This window comes from Argiope bruennichi, chromosome 4 (genome assembly GCF_947563725.1).
Source record: "Argiope bruennichi chromosome 4, qqArgBrue1.1, whole genome shotgun sequence".
Taxonomy (NCBI): domain Eukaryota; kingdom Metazoa; phylum Arthropoda; class Arachnida; order Araneae; family Araneidae; genus Argiope; species Argiope bruennichi.
Window position 1 is genome coordinate 14,710,123 of NC_079154.1, and position 20,403 is coordinate 14,730,525.

At 25.3% G+C, this 20,403-nt stretch overlaps 1 protein-coding gene across 1 annotated transcript in view; it reads right to left on the reverse strand.

The window, feature by feature from the left end:
- Positions 1-20,403, reverse strand: part of LOC129967124 (receptor-type tyrosine-protein phosphatase N2-like) — a 595,790-nt gene that overhangs the window by 18,759 nt on the left and 556,628 nt on the right. The window contains exon 22 of the mRNA XM_056081809.1: positions 19,947-20,113. Coding sequence (XP_055937784.1) covers positions 19,947-20,113 — 167 coding nt within the window. The remainder of the gene's footprint in view (positions 1-19,946; positions 20,114-20,403) is intronic.

Sequence of the window (20,403 nt, forward strand, 5' to 3'; positions counted from 1 at the left end):
TTTTAATTAAAGGGGAAGCAAGACATTTAAATTAGTTCGATAATTATGTATCGCCATCGCTGTTCGGCAGTAATGATGTTATTGTTTCTCGCAAATTATGATTGGTAAAAGAAGCCCTATCGGGGGCATAAAACAACTTGGGTTGGAAACCACACACTCCAGGTATGGATGTTACGCTTTTCCGAGCGAAGGAAAAGTAGAGTTAATCTCGTTCGAGAAATGAAAATAAAATTTTGTCATTAATGCTCTTTTAAATGTAAGAATTACTAATTTTGCTTTGTCATAATAACGAAGAAATTTCATTTCTAGCTGAGGAACGATATCCTTCAAATTGAGTGCGGAGTTTTATTCAGAAGTCAATTAACCATTTTTTAAAAAATTTAAACGATCATTTCTTTGCACCAAAAGATGAAGAATGTTGCAGTTTTTATAATTACGTGAGTTCTATACTTATCGTCGGTTTTTATGCTAAGATAATGTTGAAAATATGCTTTCTGCAATTAGAGCAATTGATAAAAATTGACGCCTTTTTAATGTGATAAAACTATTAATAATTTATCACGTTGATTAGGATCGATAAAAAATTGGCAAATTTTTATGCTAAGATAGTTTTTGAAAATATGCTTTCTAGAATTAGTGCAGTTGATAAAAATGTAGCACCTTTTTAATGTGATAAAAACTATTATTAATTTATCATGCTGATTAGGAGTGTTAAAAAAAAGGCAAATTTTTAGCTTCATTTCGCTAAAAATTTTCCATTCTGGTGAATTATTAATTATAATAGTATGAGTATTCTATATATATGAGAATTATATTGATTATAATGGTATATAAAATATGACTATCAAAATTTGTATCTTAAAAATATTTTGCTGAAGTAACTATTGAAAGACAAGTTACATAAAATATTTAACTGGAAATTTTAATCGAACATTAAGCTTGGCGAACTGGCAGGTCGCCAAAGGCAGAAGTTGTTCCATAAATAAAGAATGACTAACATACAAATGAGTATTCAGACACATATGCATACAAGCATCTTATTTTTAAGTTTTATTTTTATCAGCATTAAATCTTAACAATAAAACAGCCAGAAAAATAATATAAATAAGCTTATTTTTGCTAAGAACATTTAAAAATAGATTCAAGAAGAAGATTCATATTTTAATCATTTCAAGAAAATAAACTGAAAAAATTTTTTGGACTATCATTTACATTTTAAATAGAAAATCGTTTAAATTATTAGTTTAATAAAAGATATAATATCAGAAATCCAAAAGTTTGTGTTATCTTTCTAAAAACCAACTAAATTTGCGAATCTTAAAAGACAGAACTAACCTCAAATGTGTACTGAAGGCAGATATTTTATATAAAATTAATCTTAAAATGTTCATAAATTTTTCTGAATACCATATGGATAAAATATAATAGCATTCTTTTTATCTCAAAAGTATTAAAACAAAATTACCTGAGTTGGAAAAATTCTTTAACAATAGAAAGACAATATCAAAAATTATATATAAAATCAAATAAATATAAATTAAATATATAATTTTTAAAAAAAAGTAATATTCTATTTTATTTTTTAAGATTTACGAAATGATATTTATTCAAATTTGTTTAAAGAGTTTCAACTAATTTAAATGCTAAGAGATAAAATATGATTAATTAAATTTTACGCTAAAACTTAGGATATGCAATAAAATGATAACTTTAATAATTGATTTCGGCCAAGTTATTAAAAAATTGAAAATTCTTTTCCACAAAAATCCATTTATTCGAATCAATCTAAAACATTAAAAAGGGAAGAAGCACAAAATAAAAATTACATTTAAGAAAAATTATTGTTCATAAATCATTTTATTTAATTCTGTATTTTAAATAATGGCATAATTTATCTGTTTAAAACGGGCACAGAACAAAACGCCATCTCATACCCAAATATTCGCAACCATTCTGGTCACTGAACGATTTGATGGACATGCTACTTTAATTTTATTAAATACCAAAATATTTATAATAGAAAGAACAAAACTTTAAATGGACACATGCATGCTAAGTAATCATTTCTCTGTATTATATAAAAAATTAATGTAAACATTGAATTTTATTCACCTCGTTATTGCTAGATTGCAAGTCACCTGACCCATGAAATTTGAAGTTTGTTTTGATAGTATTTTTGGAAATATTGAATGAAAATTATTATCACGTCGTAGTAAGTATACAGTGGTGGCCAAAATTGTGAACACTTTTGAAAATCGTTCTGTTTTCTAACTTTATATGCTTATAGAAAATGTTACATTTCACAAAACTCAAATTCTTACATATAATTCTAAAGAGAATTTGATGCTCATTTCAATACAGAAAGTAAAATTAAAATATTTGCAATGCAAAAAAAGTTATTTTTACTTTAATCTGATTAACAAAGACAGTGATGAAGCGGATTGTAATTTCTAACTTTCCTGACAAATCACTGTTCTTGTTCTGGGAACCAATCAAATGTTAATAACTGCTAGCAGAAGCTGCATCATGTTCAAAGTTAGAACAAGTCATTATTGGGCTTTTTTTTCTGTAGAAGGAAGGCTGTATTTTATGTAATCAAATTGCAAGTTAGAAATTTTGTTAAACAATGTAATATATAGATGGAATTTTTGTATATATTTCTAATATTTTATCAAGAAGCAATGACATCAAATAAAAGAATAAATTGGACACCTAGAAATAGAACTAAGATTAACGCGTTTCATGAATGTGGTCTTTCTTTTGCTGAAATTGCAAGACAGGTAGATGGTTCAGTGACTACATCTGGAGTCCGAAAGTTTTGCTTAGAATATCAAGAGACAAATTCGATAAAAAAACAAACCAGGAAATGGCTGAAAGGTGCACCGCTGCTTACTGCAATCATCAGCATCTAATGTATCTCGATAATTTTACAGCTCAACTTTTTTGTATTGCAAATATTTGAATGTTACTTTTCGTATTGAAATCACCATTAAATATTCTTTAAAATGATATGTAAGGGTTTGCATATTTTAAAACGTTACATTTTCTATAAGCATACAAAGTCAGAAAACATAAAAATTTCCACAATTTTGGCCACCACTATATATGAAAAGTAAAAGAAAAAATAAAGCTTTAATTAACATCAAATTAACAACAAATCAGTTTAAAATAACATTATTTGTTAATTCTATGTTTAGGAAACAGTTTGTGGCAACACTAATGAATAGTTTATCAGTTTATTTTCGATTAACGGTAATTTTTCATATCTCGGTTACTAACTGTCTGAAATAAATAAGAAATAGACATATTAATTCTTCATTGTTTTTTTAATAGTAATGGGGCCTCCAGCAATGATTCTCGATATGTGCCAAAAAGATTGAACGCTCATCTCGCATGTTGAAGTTCTAGCGGGTCACAATAAGACATAATTGTTTATATACCATGATTAAAAAAAACGATGCAGATAAGCCATTTTTATTGGAAAGACTGCAATTTCTAGTGAGACTAGCTTTCGCCATGACTATCAATAAGTCAAAAGATCAGAGTTTTGACAAAGTTGATCTTATTCTTAATGATCAAAGTGCAATATTTTGACATGGTCAATTGTATGTAACATTCTCCGGGGCTAAATCTAGTGCTGGAATTAGAATCCAGGCTAAATTAGGCCGGGTTAAAAATATTATTTTTAAAGATCATCTTAGCAAAAATTATGCAATATGAAATATTATATTTGTACTTATCTTTTAAGGGGTTTTAATAAAGTTTCTATTTAATTTGTTAATTTTATTTAATTTCAGGTTTTAATTCTTTATTACTTCTGAAAAATTGAAATATTAAAATATTTCTTTTTTTTTATTCGGAATTTAGCTTTTTTTGTTCGTGACATTTTTAAAACAGTTTGTTCCCATTTACTTTTGTCGTTTGGAAGGAGGGAATCGATCCCTCAAAAAATCCCACTAAAACTTGAGGGCGTGCATGATTCGAGGACAACATATATGCATAAAGCAAAAGCGATTAGGAGTGAAGACCCCTAATATGACAGAGAAAATTTTTGATATTAATTTTATTGTTACTCAATTAAATAATTAAAATTATGTAAAGTCTATTATTGAAGTTTTAATAATTAATTTAGTTTAGTTAGACTGGCATTGCATTTTCAATAAATGCGAAAGAAATTTTAGGAGGAATCACAAATGTTTAGAAATAATCAGATAACTAAGAAGTTTCTTGAGTTGATATTTCTCTCTCTCTCTAAACTTTTAAACCACATCAACAAGAGAAATTTTCCGAAGGTATTTAAAGTTATTTGAATTTTTTTTTGTCTTTTTAACACACAAATCATTTACAATGGGTTACGCATAAAAACAATTTCTAAAAGAAAATATTACAAATAATGCAACACATTTTAAATTTACAGAAAAACAAATAATTCAACACATTTTTAAGAAATAATTTTTCATTTATAATTCCCTAAAAAATAAATATACATTTATAAGATAATTTCATTATACTTTTCAACGTAATATAATCACTTATATTAAATAAGTATTTATAAATATGAAACTATGGGATGTTATAATTTAGAAAATTCGAAATCAATGACATAATAAAAGTTTTTTTTTTTACTAAGTTCATCATATTAAACTGAATAAAGTATAAAATATTTTTAACAAGGTAAAAAATAAATTAGTGGCAATTAAAGATAGGACTACCATATTTAGAAGACTTAAAAATTATATAACAAAAATTATAAACATATAAATTTTATTTCTTAATATTACAAGTTAAACTATACTTATACTAAACAGGGTACTATTATTCTGTCAAAACATAATTTGGCATTCCTCAAACATTGAAATTAAAATTTTAATATGTAGTTTCGAATTAAGACCTGACAAGGATAGCTTCAATTTGTGTATTTATATGTTATATATTTAAATAAAATATAAAATCACGAATTAAAATATATTGTGTCATTAACGGAGAAATTTTACTATTAAGAAATATACTTTTTAAAACTGGTTAGGATTTTTAACAAATACAAAAATACTTAAGAAAATGTATCCTTGAGAGATGTATTAAGATTTAATTGTTTCGAATATTAGAATTGCGTGCTTAGTCTTAAGAATTCTATTAAATATGAAAATCAGCAAATTACATTTACATATCATACCTTCATCTTTGTTTAAGCATTTTAAAAAAATATACTCAATCTTTTGAAATCATTGCTAAGAGAATGTTTCAATTTCATTTAAGTTTTTTACATTATTCTTTTTGCTGAAGATTGTCATAGAATTTCAATTTTTTCATCTGCTTATTAAATAATTTTAAATGTTGAATTATGCTTCTATACATTTACTTATAATGTTAAGTTTTTTATCCCTTTTTTGGTAAATTTTTTTAAACGCCCAAATTATGGGAGGAGCATAATAAGAATAAAATTTTATAAATGTCATCGATAACACTCTGCCTTTTGATTATCAATTATTAAAAAACTAAAATGAAACATCGAAATTTCAATGAGCTTTCATTCCTTTTGTTTTTTTGGTAATAAAATGTAATTTGTGTTTTTGAAAATCTTGCTTAATTATTTCAATATATCTCTTCAAATAAAAGTAACGTATCAAAATTTGATTTACTGACTCACGGAATGTGAAAAGATAATTATTTTTTGTCACTTTTTTATGAATAAAAGGATTCTTCAGTATTTCAATATTTTAAATCAAACTATAATTTCGTTTACAAATTTTTAACTAAAAATAATAATTATACATAAGAACGAAATCAGAATTGAAAATTCGCTTTATGTTACAGAAATTACGTTGAAATGTATGATGAAATTATTTCAATTGCAACTATCACCATAATATTAAATAATGCATGATCAGAAATTTCCAAAAGAAGAAATATAAAAGCATTTAAAGGAAGAAAAAATATTTAAAAGGATTTATGCATGTTTTATAAGTGCAAGCAAATCCAGCTACCGGAATTTTAATAATCTCGCATAGAGCGTTACATTATTTAAAATATTTTCAACATTCAGCAGAGTTTATGTAACTCTTGAGTTCGATTAACATTTGCTTCAATTCATTTGCTGTAGTTTATTTGAATAATTGGAATGTGAATATTGTTGTGCACTGATATTTAAATAATAGACACTTTTGGTCGTAACTACATATGAGGTAATGATCGTAATTTAGCTGTGTTAATTAGAATATGTTGAGCATTTTACAGCTGAAGCGGCCTACAAAACAGCATCCATAAAAAGATTTCTGTATTATTATGTTATATAGCAGCTATGCCAAAAATTACTATACTTTGGTGAAGTGTTTTCAGAAAGCTTTCACTGAGGAAATAGAAACGATTTTATAGAGAAAATAGTTAATAATAAATGGCGAGTATGGTTCTCAATAAAAAATTTCAAAAAATGTGCTACTAAGCTCCATCGTCATTAATGCAGAAGCCTAATCTTTTAATATTCAGATAAACCATCAATCTGGAAATAAAAGTAGCATATTCAGTTTTGCTGCAATGCATGCATTCAGAAAATATCACGATGGAACATTCAACATATACAGCGATAAAATATTTTCCTTTTTTTAAATTAAAACGATTTATTGTATTGCAGCCATATCATAACTACGTCTTTCGCCCTTGTATAACTTCCGAAACTACTGCTGAATGTTGGTATTTAAACATAGCAGTTGGAAATGATAGAAATATATAAGAAAAGTAACAAAATGAGAATATTTATGGATAATGTATAATGTTTATTTATTTATTTTTAAGGATATTTATAGTTGCTAAAATCCCTCCAGAAAGCTTTCATATGTTGAAAAATCAATGCTAGCAATTGGTTTCCTATAGTTTTCTTCCTATATAGATAGTTCTGAATCTTATCTAGAAGTGAAGGGTAGATGCTGAAAAGCTGAGAAACGCTCAATGCCACCCATCACTTTTGTGACTATGCAATTATTTTGGCAACAAAATTGCAACAATCACAAAAATGAGGGGCAGCACAGTGCAACAAGCATGCAACTTTGACTAGATGAAAAGAAGCTGGCCAGAAATGGTGCGAGAACAGAAGAAGAAAGTTGAGGCATCAAGGTGACAGTCTGGTTGTACAAGTGAAAGAGAAAGACAATACCATTTCTCATTCAATAAGAAATTGATGATAATCGAGTGCTGTGCTGCATGCAAAATATATACTCAAAAAAAGTTAATATATGATCTAATTATTAAGTAAATTAAGAATCAAGGTAATTTCAAAATGTAGTCGACTTAAACAGAAATAAATAAAGGCTTCTAAATCAAAATTATACATAAAAAATATAATCACAATAAATTGATGTTTCTCCTTCAAATCAAAATTATAACATAATATAAGAATTATTTTAAACTTTCCATTAATTTAAAAATTTTATAAAAAATGCACATTTAATTAAATTTCAATAATTTACTTTTAAAATTATTATTTCATTGTATTATACTTGATTTCTATAGTTTCAGAAATACTTACAGATTCAATAAGTAAGACATTATTATTTTTTATTATGTTAAATGCTATGTTTTTATTATGTTTAAAAAGTTATTAACTTTTTAAAAGAAATGTGTTTATATTTTAAGATAGTAAAATAGTTCAATTTAAACAAATCAAGTTAAAATAATTTTTAGAAACATATAAACATTTATAAATTAAGATTACAATATATATATATATATATAAAGTAATAAGCATAAAAGAAAAAAAAGAATAAGAAATGAAAAATAATGCTATTTTGAGATCGAATATAATCATCTAAAAAAAGAACAATGTACACTAGAATGGCTAAAAAAATCATGCGTTGTTATGCATTTGGAATAGGCTACATTTTCATGATTATCAATTCTTAATTCGGAATCTTACAGATTATTGGAACTATTCATGCATTAATGCAAGTGCAAATTTTTCTGTCGGTGAATATATGCAATAATAATTTATTTCAAACACCTCGAATGGGATTTAAAAAAAATTCTAATTGAGTATGAGTTTATGAATATATGGCACATTCAACAAAAATTCGTTTTAATGGAGAGGAAACAGTATTTTATCAAATCTGAAGTCGTTCTTGCCAGTTATGATGAGAATTCCAAAAACAACTCAAATCAGAAATCGAATCAAATTATTAGATTTTAAGTTACATTATTATGTATTTAAATGTTAATTGGATTTCGGAAGTTATTGCTATTGCATGACAATACTAACATTAACATATTCTTGTGATATTTTATTTAAAAGAAATGGAAAAAATTAAAATTTCTGCTCAACTTTTGTCCATTTTGATGTAATAAATATTCTAAATCTAAAATACAGACTAACTCACTTGAAATTAATGTTTTCTTTTCTAGATACATTTATGTATTAAGTTTGTATTTATTTTTAAAAATAAATTGTTATGGAATTAGGGTGAAATACCTCTAAATTTATAGAACATAATTTTTGATAAGAGTTCAAATATGGATATTTATCAAACACAAATTTTAATTCCATATTTGAAACAATTTTTCGCGAGACGTTTTATGTCAAATGGTATTTTTAGAACTTACGGTTTAAGTATGCAGAGTATTATAAAGAAAATCATTAATGGAATTTCTTTTTGTGCCCCAAAATTCATGGTTTGCTTAAACCTTGATTTTTGGTGTATGGAAATTTCATTAACGGTTACACTAAAATTCACAATCTGGAAAATTGAACCGGCAAAAGTTCAAGTTTAAGACAATTTTATTTTTTTCTTAATATAGCACGTCTGGGCTCATTAAATTTTCTTGCGTTATAATAATTCATATATTCACCGACTTAATATGGAAAAATATACGAAAGGAGAATACAGGTAAGTGATTTTAGTTAAAAGGCATAGGAAAAAGTGAAAAATAATATCAAATACATCAGGAAACACAATCAGGTATAGAAAAAAGTGATCTCATCAAACACATCAGATAATATAAACAGGTATATCTTGTTAAAATTAAAAGTTGGAAAGTTGGAAATGTTTTAGCTATATTAAACCTGGATAAAGAAAAAATAATTTGCACACATTCTTAATATGAAGCAAATGGAAAAACTTCTATGGAAGCAATGTTAAAAATATGTATTTGGTAAATATAATTACATTAGGTAATAATTCTGAGCAGTCTTAAAATTAACATTCTGGAGCTCATTATATTTAAAATTGAAAATTGGTTATTTATTATGAGATATTGACTCAAATAAATTTTAGAAATTACCTTTTAAATAAAATTTTACTTTGCAAAAGTTAAATTTATTTGCATTTTTTGCAATTTTTCATCAATAAAAAGGACAAAAATGTGTCAAAATAAATATAAATTAATTATTCTTGCGTTATACGCTTTTTTCAAAATGTTCTCCTTATCAAAATAAATGTCAGATTTTTCTGTGAATAATATATTCAGACATTTCTTAAATTTATGCCTTAGACAAAATTTTTATTACAAAATATTCAACATTAAGAATGTTGCTATTAATTTAAATTAATGTCTTATATTATACTTTTTATAATTTCCTTTTTAATTTTTAGATGGACATGAAAATTGAATACATATAAGCGTTTAATTAGAAAGATTTACAGAATGTTTAGGTAATTATTATAAACTATAGAAACGACAAACGAAATATAGAAATAAATTCAAGCAACAAAAAATTTATATACATGATAAATAAACTACATTGTTTAGTTTTCAAATGATTTTATTTTTATGCATAACCCATTCTTTATTTTTATTAAATAAGACTATTAGACATGTTGCATAGTAAAAATCGGATACTTTACTTACATATATTTATATATACGTATACATTAAAATCTGTAGAATGCAAAAAATTTAAAAAATAATTAGACGACATTTCTTTAATTTTAAAGCAAAATAATTAGAAATAATGAAATATGATGCAAGAAGGTTAAGCAAGCAGCATATTTTAATTTTCAACATGGCTATGTTTTTATGCTTAACCCATTGTTAATGTTTTGCTATTGTTATTTATCAACCCATTGTTAATGTTATGCTATTGTTATTTATCAACCCATTGTTCATGTTATGCTATTGTTATTTATCAACCCATTGTTAATGTTATGCTATTGTTATTTATCAATCCATTGTTATGTTATCAAGAAAATATTACTTACGTTGTACAATATATCACAAAATGCTATATATATATATTTTAATTTTGGGACATCTGTCTGCTACCCATGGCATTATTTTATATCCTGTATTAAATCCAAAATCGATAAAATAAAAAAAAAATTAAAACAAAATACAATTTAAACGATATCCTCGTTAACTGTAAGGTTCAATGCCTAGAAAGTATGCAAGGCAATTACTTGGGAAGTTTTGACAAAGTACAAGGTAGATTAATTAAACTTAAAACATAAGGACACGAATACTTTGGATTAAAATAGTTGAAGCGTAAATAGGAAGAAGCTTTATAAATAAAGAATTCCATCAATCCCTAAGAATCAACATATATTTTGGATTCAATTTTTGAGCTATAAATATTTAGAAGTAAGCCAAACTTTTTCCATAGAACTTCTAATTAAATTTTCATGATTTCATATTATACATACATATTATATACATACATATTATATATATATATATATATATATATATATATATATATATATATATATCGTTACAAATATTAATTCAAGAATTTTCTCGTAATACAGTACAAAGGAAGAAATCTAAATCAGGAAATATAATTAAAAACAATTCATTCATATGTTACATTGAAGACCATATTTTGCTTTACTTTTATTCAATTCAAATAGAGGTAGTAATGCCAACCGAAGTAGATTCTACGTATAATGCAAAAATACAAATTAATGCCAATGTATTGAATATTTTTTTTGAAAGTTCGAATTTATGCTTGTCAATACATACTTCAATATTATTTGCAATAAGTTGTATGTTAGATAATTATTGAAACATATATAAGTATTTAAATGTTAGAATTTATAATTAAAAAAAGATTAATATGTTGGGTATAAAATTAAAATTAATTAGTTCATTGAACGAGAAATTGTTTGATTTAATCTATTTCCAACTTTACATAGAAAAATAGGCTCACAAGCACTTAATGAAATCTTCCTTGAAATGATATTTCTAAAAATATATGGAATTAATATTTTTAATTCACAACTAGGATTAAATGTTTTTTTAAAGTTATAAATGCGGTTTGTTTTTAAAGTTGTTATCTATATTAAAGATATAAACAATTATAAGATTTTTTTTTTTTTTGCAAAGTTAGTTTCTTATTTTCTGAATAAATATTTTAAATTTTATTTAATTAGATTCATACATAGTCTAATGCCACAAACCAGTATTCAAAGACTATTTCCTATAGAATTTGATTATTCAAGCTAATTTAAAAACACATTTATGAAAAAAAATAAGTATAAATAAATAATTCGGATGCGAATTTTTTAGTTTTGAGAAATAAAAGCATAAACTATAATTAAATTTGGAAAGTAATTGGAATATTTTAGTTAAAAATTAATTTAATTAAAATGTAATAAAAATATTTTTAATTTACAAAATTATATTCTAAAAATTTTAAGGTTTATTTGATTTTTTTAAATTATAAATTGAATCTTTATTTCATTTATTAATCTATATTTATAATAAAATAGTTTACGTTTATAGCTGTATGTTTAGATTTAAAAAAAAAAAAACTCTACCTCCCATAAAGAACTATGAAATGTAAATTTTTTTTTTCAATGATTATTGAAAGAATAATAAAAAATATTTAGTGCTCAATTTTACAAGTAGTTTTATTTGCATATTAAAGGAATTCAGAACATTAGTCATCCAAAAATTGTAAAATAGTTGTCTTGTTATTGTTTTGAAAGATTAAAATCTTTAGTAACTAAGTCAGGTCAAAACATTTCATGCCTTTTTTTATGTATCAATTTTTTTTCTTTAATACATTTTTAATATAATATGTAGATTTTCAATATATCGAAGCGCATGCTAATTGCAGTTTGATTTTCAATATATCGAAGGGCATGCTAATTGCAGTTTTCTAACGCTTTGTTGCTTGCATGAACGTTTAGAAACAACATAATTGAAATCTACACTTACTAAACACATTTTTACTTTTTTCATTTATGCATAAAAATTTTAAATAACTGCATTATGATTTATTAGCAGTTAATTAATCTTTCAAATTGTTTAGTTGCAACGATTTTGGAAGGAAATTCATTAAAAATTTGAAATTTAAAAGGTTTTTAAAAAACTCAGCTTAACCGAAAATATAGAAAAATTATTTATAAAAATATATTTTACCGACCTACAGTTTTATTAATTAATAGTCGTTATTAAACTCTTTAAATGTTCCAAAAATAAATAAAATATTCTGTAATTTTTAGTTTAAAAATTCAGCTGTTTCAGCATAAGTAATTGATATATATTTCTTTTAAAAGACCTAAACATATATAAAACGTACTCATTGCTAACAAAACCTTGCTCAGAAAAAGTGAAAAGGTGGATTTTGTGGAACACATCCTTTCTGTTAAAGTACAACACCGCATTTAGGTAAAAAGAGGAAGATGAGTATTACGACTGTCCAAACCATTTGGGCTTTTCATTTTTCAAAGATCTAATATATCTATATCTACTACTATCTACAAAGCACTAAGTTTATTTTTTCACTTCAGTCTTTTCACTGGAAAAAACGGTTTCCGCACAATGTCCAGTTTTTGTCCTGGATACATCTGGTTTTGAGAGCAAACTGCAGATTCTACAAAAATAAAATCAATGGGAAGTCTGACATCCAGTTTTAGAAGTGAATCTCTTTGATGCTCTATTTGAGGGATTTAATCTTCAAGGGGACTTAGGAATTGTATTTTCTTCGAATTTTTCTTTTGGGTGGCAGAGTGTTTAGTGAAGCTTTTTTTTTCTGTGTGTGTCCTCAAAGTTTTTTTTTTTTTTTTTTTTTTATGTTTGGGCTCTCAATCAGATTTCTACTGAGATTTGTCAATTGTTTCTCCATTTTGTAGCTTAAAAAACTGAAAACAAATGTTTTATGAGAATCTTTTTTTTTCTGCACTAAGTTTATTTAGATGAATAAATTTTGTAAAATAAAAGAAATAATCAAACTAAAAAAATGGTAATATTATATATCTGCAAGAGTAAGCTTTAAAAAATAATAGTAATACATTTTTTGCTCTGTTATTTTTCTTGAATAGTTGTAAATAAATCGATATCATTCAGAAATAGTGTTTTGAAAGCTTGTCAATTTTACTAAAATTTTTTGCACGATAATTGAAAAAAAAAAAAAAAAAAAAAAAAAAAAAAAACGTGCTCTTGTGAAAAAAAAATTAAGAAAGTCCTACTATTGCGGCTCATGCACAAAAATTTTGTATATTTGTCTTCCCGGGTTATTTGGAATAAAAAATCATTATCTACGAAAAATAATAGCGTCAAGAATACAAAAATTACAGGATAAAATGTAGTGCCTTAATGGTTCTATTGAATTAAGTTAATAGCACCAAATTATAGTAAGAACTATAAGTAATTATAAAATAGCAGTTTCTGGATTCTTAATAACATGAAAAGCAGTGAGATATTGAACAAATATGATATAAAATCTCTTCAAATATATTTAATAAGAAATATAATTAAATAATTAATTTCTTTGGTAAATTGTACTTGTCTTATTTTCAATTTAAAAAAAAATCACTCTTGCAAATTCCATGTACATAATTTAGTTCTATGAAATGAAATAAAATCATAATTGAAATAAATTATCGAATTTTGCTTAAATAAATAAGTACATATTTCAAAAAATTAAATATTAATTTATTTAGAATTTTGAAGTTTTGCTTTAATTGGGCACTATCGCTCTCATTTATTCATTTATTTCATGTATTCCTTGAGTAGACACATTTTAAGTTGCAATAAACGATTAAATTTTAAGTTCTAGTAAACGATAAAATTTTAAACTGAAGTAATTTGCGAATAACTAGAAAGGACAATATTAACAAACCGGAAATAATTTTAATTTATTAAATGCTTATTTAACAAGGTGCCAGTAAATTTCATCCATCTGTTCTTTCAGAAAATTTAATCATACCTTGCCCAAAATATTTAACTATTCAAAACTTAACTGTTCCATTTTAATCATGCTCCATATTTTAGAATCTATAAGGCTGACAACGATCATTTACACTGTGGTAAAATACCCAAACGAATACACTATAGATGTAATAGAATTGTCTTTGGAAGTTGTATTTGCTTATCTCTTGAAAAGGCTATTTTATCGCAAAGCATTGAATGTTTCGTATCTAATGTGATGAACATCTCGCTATAGCAGTGAATGAATGGAACTTTTTGGTATTTAGTAGCATTGCCATCGCTTGATTAAATAACAACTTTTAAGCGTTGAAATATTATCAGCACAAGTCATTTTATCACTTCACTTTTACATAGAAAATGTTCTATTTTAGAGTAATTGTTAGTGGAAGACACCACTTTTATCAGATTTTAATGCACGTTTTGTGGTCTCAATTCGCTTATTTCTTTGATAACTAACGCTTTTCGGAACTATAATTTCTCTTGTTAGTCTTAAAATGGCATTAATTAATCAGTTGTGTGGAAAGTGACTACATTTGTGACATTCTAAAATGCTCACAGGTCCATTGCGCTTTTCCAGACAATATTTTTGATAATGAACCTGTTGCACAACTTATTACAGATTACAACTTGTTTCCCAATTCCAAATTATTGTTTAAGAAATCCCACTTAGACCTGTTTGGTAATTACGCTAATGATTGCTATCCATTATGTATGAAATATCCATTTATTTAATAAATAATATATTCAAAGTAAATGTTATACATTGAAAGTGCATTTCATTTATTTTTTGACTTCGCGTTCAGAAGGATGGAAAGGTTAAATAATTCAAATTGTTACAGCAACTGGGCGAGAATTTTATCGTTTTGGTCAAATGTCTTCGCGTTGTGTTTTAAACTTTCAAGCAATTTTTTTTCCATGTTACGAAATTTTATATAATTTAGTATAGTTATTCAGGTTAAGTAAAAAATGCAATTGGGAAATTTACAAGACGTTTTTAATGAAGTATTGCACTTTTCCAATCAATCTCTTTGTATCTTCTTTGCATCTTTTTTGTTTATAAATTTGGTATCATTTTTATCAATATTGGTTTTATTTTAAAGATATCTTTAATGAATGTTTCAAATCACCGATAAAATACAATAATTCCATTCATTGAAAGAGATTTTCAGAACTCATATCAATACATTTTTAGTATTGGTAATTAAACATATTTCTATTATATTCAAAATTAGATAACGATTATCGCAGTAAGAGATCGCAGTAAGACTTAATCAATGGAGTCAAATTATATATATATATATATATATATATATATATATATATATATATATATATATATATATATATATATATATATATATATATATATATATATATATATATATATATATATTTATTGGACTGTTTAATGAATGTGTAAAGTACAGAAATGCTGCAAAATCAGCCTCGTAAGAGATTGTGTTACTGGCATTTTGAAAGTAGCAATATACCAAATGCCATTATAAAGAAGCCTGAGTGAACGTACATGAAAGAACGTCTAATCTAGGATCATTGTAAAGTCAAACAAAACGATACATTGTTTAGTCATTACTAAAAAAAATTACCTCATACTATTTAATGTCATTCTATTATAATTGACAGCTTTTTTTCCAGCAATATAAGAACAAATATTTTGAAAAGTACTAACTATTCATTTGAAAAATCCATCACAAATTTAATATTTTGGTTGAGAATGTTATCAAAATTAATAAATATATCAATATTATAAATAATCTGTTAAGGCGTTTAGAGTTGTTACTAAGATTAATTATTATTATAATCACAATTTAAATATAATGGCATTTATAACAACTTGAAATGATAATAATATGATCACATTCAATAAAGATTTCAATATTATTAACAACCAGTTAAGGAATTTAAAATTATAAGTTTAATTAATGCTGTCGTATGCAAATTAAATTAATAATGGCGTTATCCTATCTAGAAATGATATGATCAAAACCAATAAAAAATTTAATATTCTAAATAACCGGTTTAGGAATTTAGAATCATTATTAGGTTTAATTATTGACGCAATGCGAAATTTAAATTATTAATGTCATAATCTTATCTAGAAATGATATAAAAAGTAAAAATTCGAATATTATCTAGGATTGAAGTTTATTGGCTTATTGAATGATACTTATTTTTAAAATTCATCATTTTGTTCGCTACAAAAAATGAGATAAAAACATATTTTCTATTTTTGCTGGTTCATTAACGGAAAAAGTTATTATAAAAACAAGATTAATACTTAGAAAAGATAAAAAAATATATACTGACTGAATTTGAAAAAAATCGTTTGCGTTTAAAACACATTAACTGACAGCTTAAATATTCCTAACGAATATTTAAAAATCTTTTTCGAAATCTTCGTTGAACAAAGCAACATGAAAACCCTTTTATGCTGTTCCTCGTATTTTGGTTGAGTAAGAATATTTCCTTAATCTAAATTAAAAGACATTTGATGATAGCTTTGCACTTTTAAAAATGATTATTCCGAAATGAGGGTGGGCAAGCAGTAATATTTTAAAAGCATCAAATTTAATCCTCTTTCCTTGGCATTTCCCTTTTAATGCTAAGCCGTTTTGTTCCATATTTCCTTTTTTTATGCATAAATTTAAGTATTGAGCATTAACCGAAGCAACAGAAAAAAATACTCCATTAAAGACAGGTTGCTGAAGCATTCGTTTAAAAAAACGTTAAGTAGCTTATAAGCGATATTTCATTTCATAAACCTCTTATAATGCTAACTCAAAGTATTTTATTTAAATAGTGTTTCATATATAGTTTTAGAAAACGTTGAATCAAAAAGAAACTCCAAGCCTAACAGTAAGGTGGTAGTTTTATCTTTAGTTAATGGTTTTCTTAAAAATTATTTTAGAAAAAGGAAATTATTTTCTTTATATTAATTAGCTTTAATGGCGAAATGTTAAAGTAGCATATATATTTTTCTTTAATTATTTTCCGCGTATTATATATTATGCTACAAGTTACAAATTAGAGTAGAATATTTTTAAATTTATTCTGTTTTTATATAATCTCAGAGACTTAAAAAATTAAAAAGCATTTCGAAAAATGAAATATAAAGTTGAAAGGAAAGTTTTATTTCTCTTTTTACAACAACGTACAGATACCTACATAGAATAAATTTTATGTATTGCCCAGATATATTGATATGGCAGAATTCTTACTGAATTTCTCGCAGCTATGTATAGATACTTATTTAGAATCAAATTTATGTATGGCCCAGATATGTTGATATAGCAGAATTATGGTGGAAAATAGAATTTGATCTAAGGTCTCCAGAAATCTTATGAATATTTATTCTCTTTCTGAAAATCGCATTTTTAAGGAAAAAAGTATCAGTTTCTGAGTCGCATAGCTCAGTCGAAAATATGAGAATTCTAACTTACTTAATAAGAATTTTTCTATTTTTAAAATATCCATCTCCCAAATCATTATTCGAAGACTATCTTGGTAATTTTTTTTGAGGAAAGTAACCGATTTTAAGGAAATCTTTAGTGTTTTTTTCATAGATAGTATACAAGCAATATCTGTTGAATTTTCAATTTAATTAGAATTATTTCAATACAGATGCAAATTTTCAATAACAAATATTTTAATTTTTAAAGAAATTTAGCCTAGTCTCTTTCTTTCCCGATAGAATAGATGTTGAACCAAATGGAAATTTTTCTTTACTTACAATTTTTAAAAATGTTATATCATTAAGGAATTAATATATCACTTTTTCGATGTCAGCTAATTTGTTCTATAATCACCTTGCAGAAAGTTTTAATTTTTGTTCTAGTTTATCTCATATGTGTGATAGCTAATTAAACAAATAAGAATTGTTACTCCTATAGGATCATAAAAACTCTATAAATACTCACTTCCAATAATTAAAGAAACGGAAGTGATTATCTGCTTATATTTTATTATTTATTTAACTTCTTTATACTTTTACATCTTTTATTTAAATATGTAGTTTCGGATTTAAAGTTAAGAACATATAAATTTTGATATTTAAATATAAACTGAATTATTCTTGCTTCTTCTTTATTTGGTGATTATTTATGAAAGTACCCATCATCATTCTGATTTCAATTTTATGAATAAAATGAAATCTGGATCTATTATTCTACAGTTAATTTTAGCTCATAATTTCAATATTTAATATGTTTAATGTAAGTAAGTTGAATTAAAATATTGTTTATCATATTTTGTTTCAAAATTTTTTGAATCAAAACGTAAGTCTGATTTCAGGTATATTAATGTTTTAAATTTCAAAGAATTTCAACATGAAGTTTTGATACTCTAATGTAATAAATACATTCAATAATCTTTCTACATTCTCATACCATACCAAAGAAATATATTTGGAAATTCACCTGATGCTAAACTCTTGTTTAGCATCAGGTGAATTTCCAAATATATTTCTTTTTTTAACTAACAATACTTACTGAAATAAAAGTAAATAATGAAAAAGTAATAAAAGTAAATAATGATTTCATATTTGGATTTGATTTAACTGTAACGCATGGGGACTCCTCCCTCCCACACACAGTTTCTGGTTTGTTAAATTTTCTAATTACTTCTGTACTACCAATATATTCATATTCTAAAATTAGAGAATTAGAACAGCAGATAGAGGAACCAACAGCAGCCAATTCCATATAACGCCTTTTATGACTGGTGTACAATAACGAAATATTAACCTTTTGTGTGAATTTAATATTTTTACTGAATCTATCGTATGATACTTTTCGAATTTTTCCCACCATTAATCCCTGGCATGTAGTAAATAGTATCCGAAAATTAAATTCGAATTCGGATACTAGTTTTTTTCCAAATAATTGAAATAGAATTACACTTGTAATCACGAAATTCTATAACAAATTCAATATATTAAATCATTGCGCTTTTGAGTTATAGGGCTTATATGCTTTGAGTGAAACCCTAGATGAATTTGGCTCAAGATTAATATGTGTCTATACTATACATGTTAAATCTGTGTACCGAATGCTATACATCTAGTTCGTTTCATTTTGTAACTAACGTATTAGCTTATATTCAAACAGCTGGAGAGACAAACTTTCTTTGAAAGGATTTTTCTTGAAATAGGATAGAAATCTACAACTTTGGTATAAACACCGTTTATCAAAATTCTTCAATATGTTTTTGAGTTACCTTTGTCACAGATAAAGACAACAGGCGGATATTTTCCAAAAATATGTTTTTCGAATTCAAGAAGATCTAAAACGTAGAGATTCGACGAAATCCAGTTTGCAATATTTGCTCTATAATAAGTATATAAGAAAGTATAAAGGGGATATTTTTTTTATTTTTCATTGTGAATTTCTTTCAGATTTGCTTTTATTTGAGTTCGCATTTCAACTACATTTTCTGTTATACCTATGGAAGATTACGAATCTAATCAACACATTCTACGAGATATTCTGTTGAAGATCCTTGAGAGCCCTTAAAAATGATGATCGTAGAAATTCGTCAAATCGTATTTGTCATAGAAAAACAACATGCGCAAGAAACATCCAGTTATTAAATAATTATGCAGATATTACGTTGTCATTATTCAGTTACTATATTCAGTTATTATTAAAATTTCTGTTATTATTTTATTATCTGTAAGCTCGAATAAAACAAGGCATATCTCTTATGCGTGGGGTCGAAATGCCCCACGCATCTATTAATATTATAAAACGTGGGCAAATATTTATCATGCAGAAATAAAATTGTATAAATCCTACCTTCGGAACTCCAGTAAAGCCTTGGTGGAATTGGGTACGCCGTTGTCTGGCCATGACATGAAATGGAACTGGGTAACAGTGCGAGTCTCAGTCGTCCGGAGGTTTTTGAGATAGAAGCTTCTTACCAGATAATCATCACACCAGATGTGTTCCGACACCAAGTGAACCTGCAACAACATACATATTTAACTTTGTTTTAAATGATGTAACATTTACTTCCTCCATGTAACCATTATTATCCATTATTATTGGATTACCTTTATTATCCATTATTATTGGATTACCCTTATTATACATTATTAATTCTTGGATTACCATTATTATCCATTATTAATGGATTAACCTTATTATCCATTATTAATGGATTAACCTTATTATCCATTATTAAGGGATTAACCTTATTATCCATTATTAATTCTTGGATTACCATTATTGTCCATTATTAATTATTGGGTTA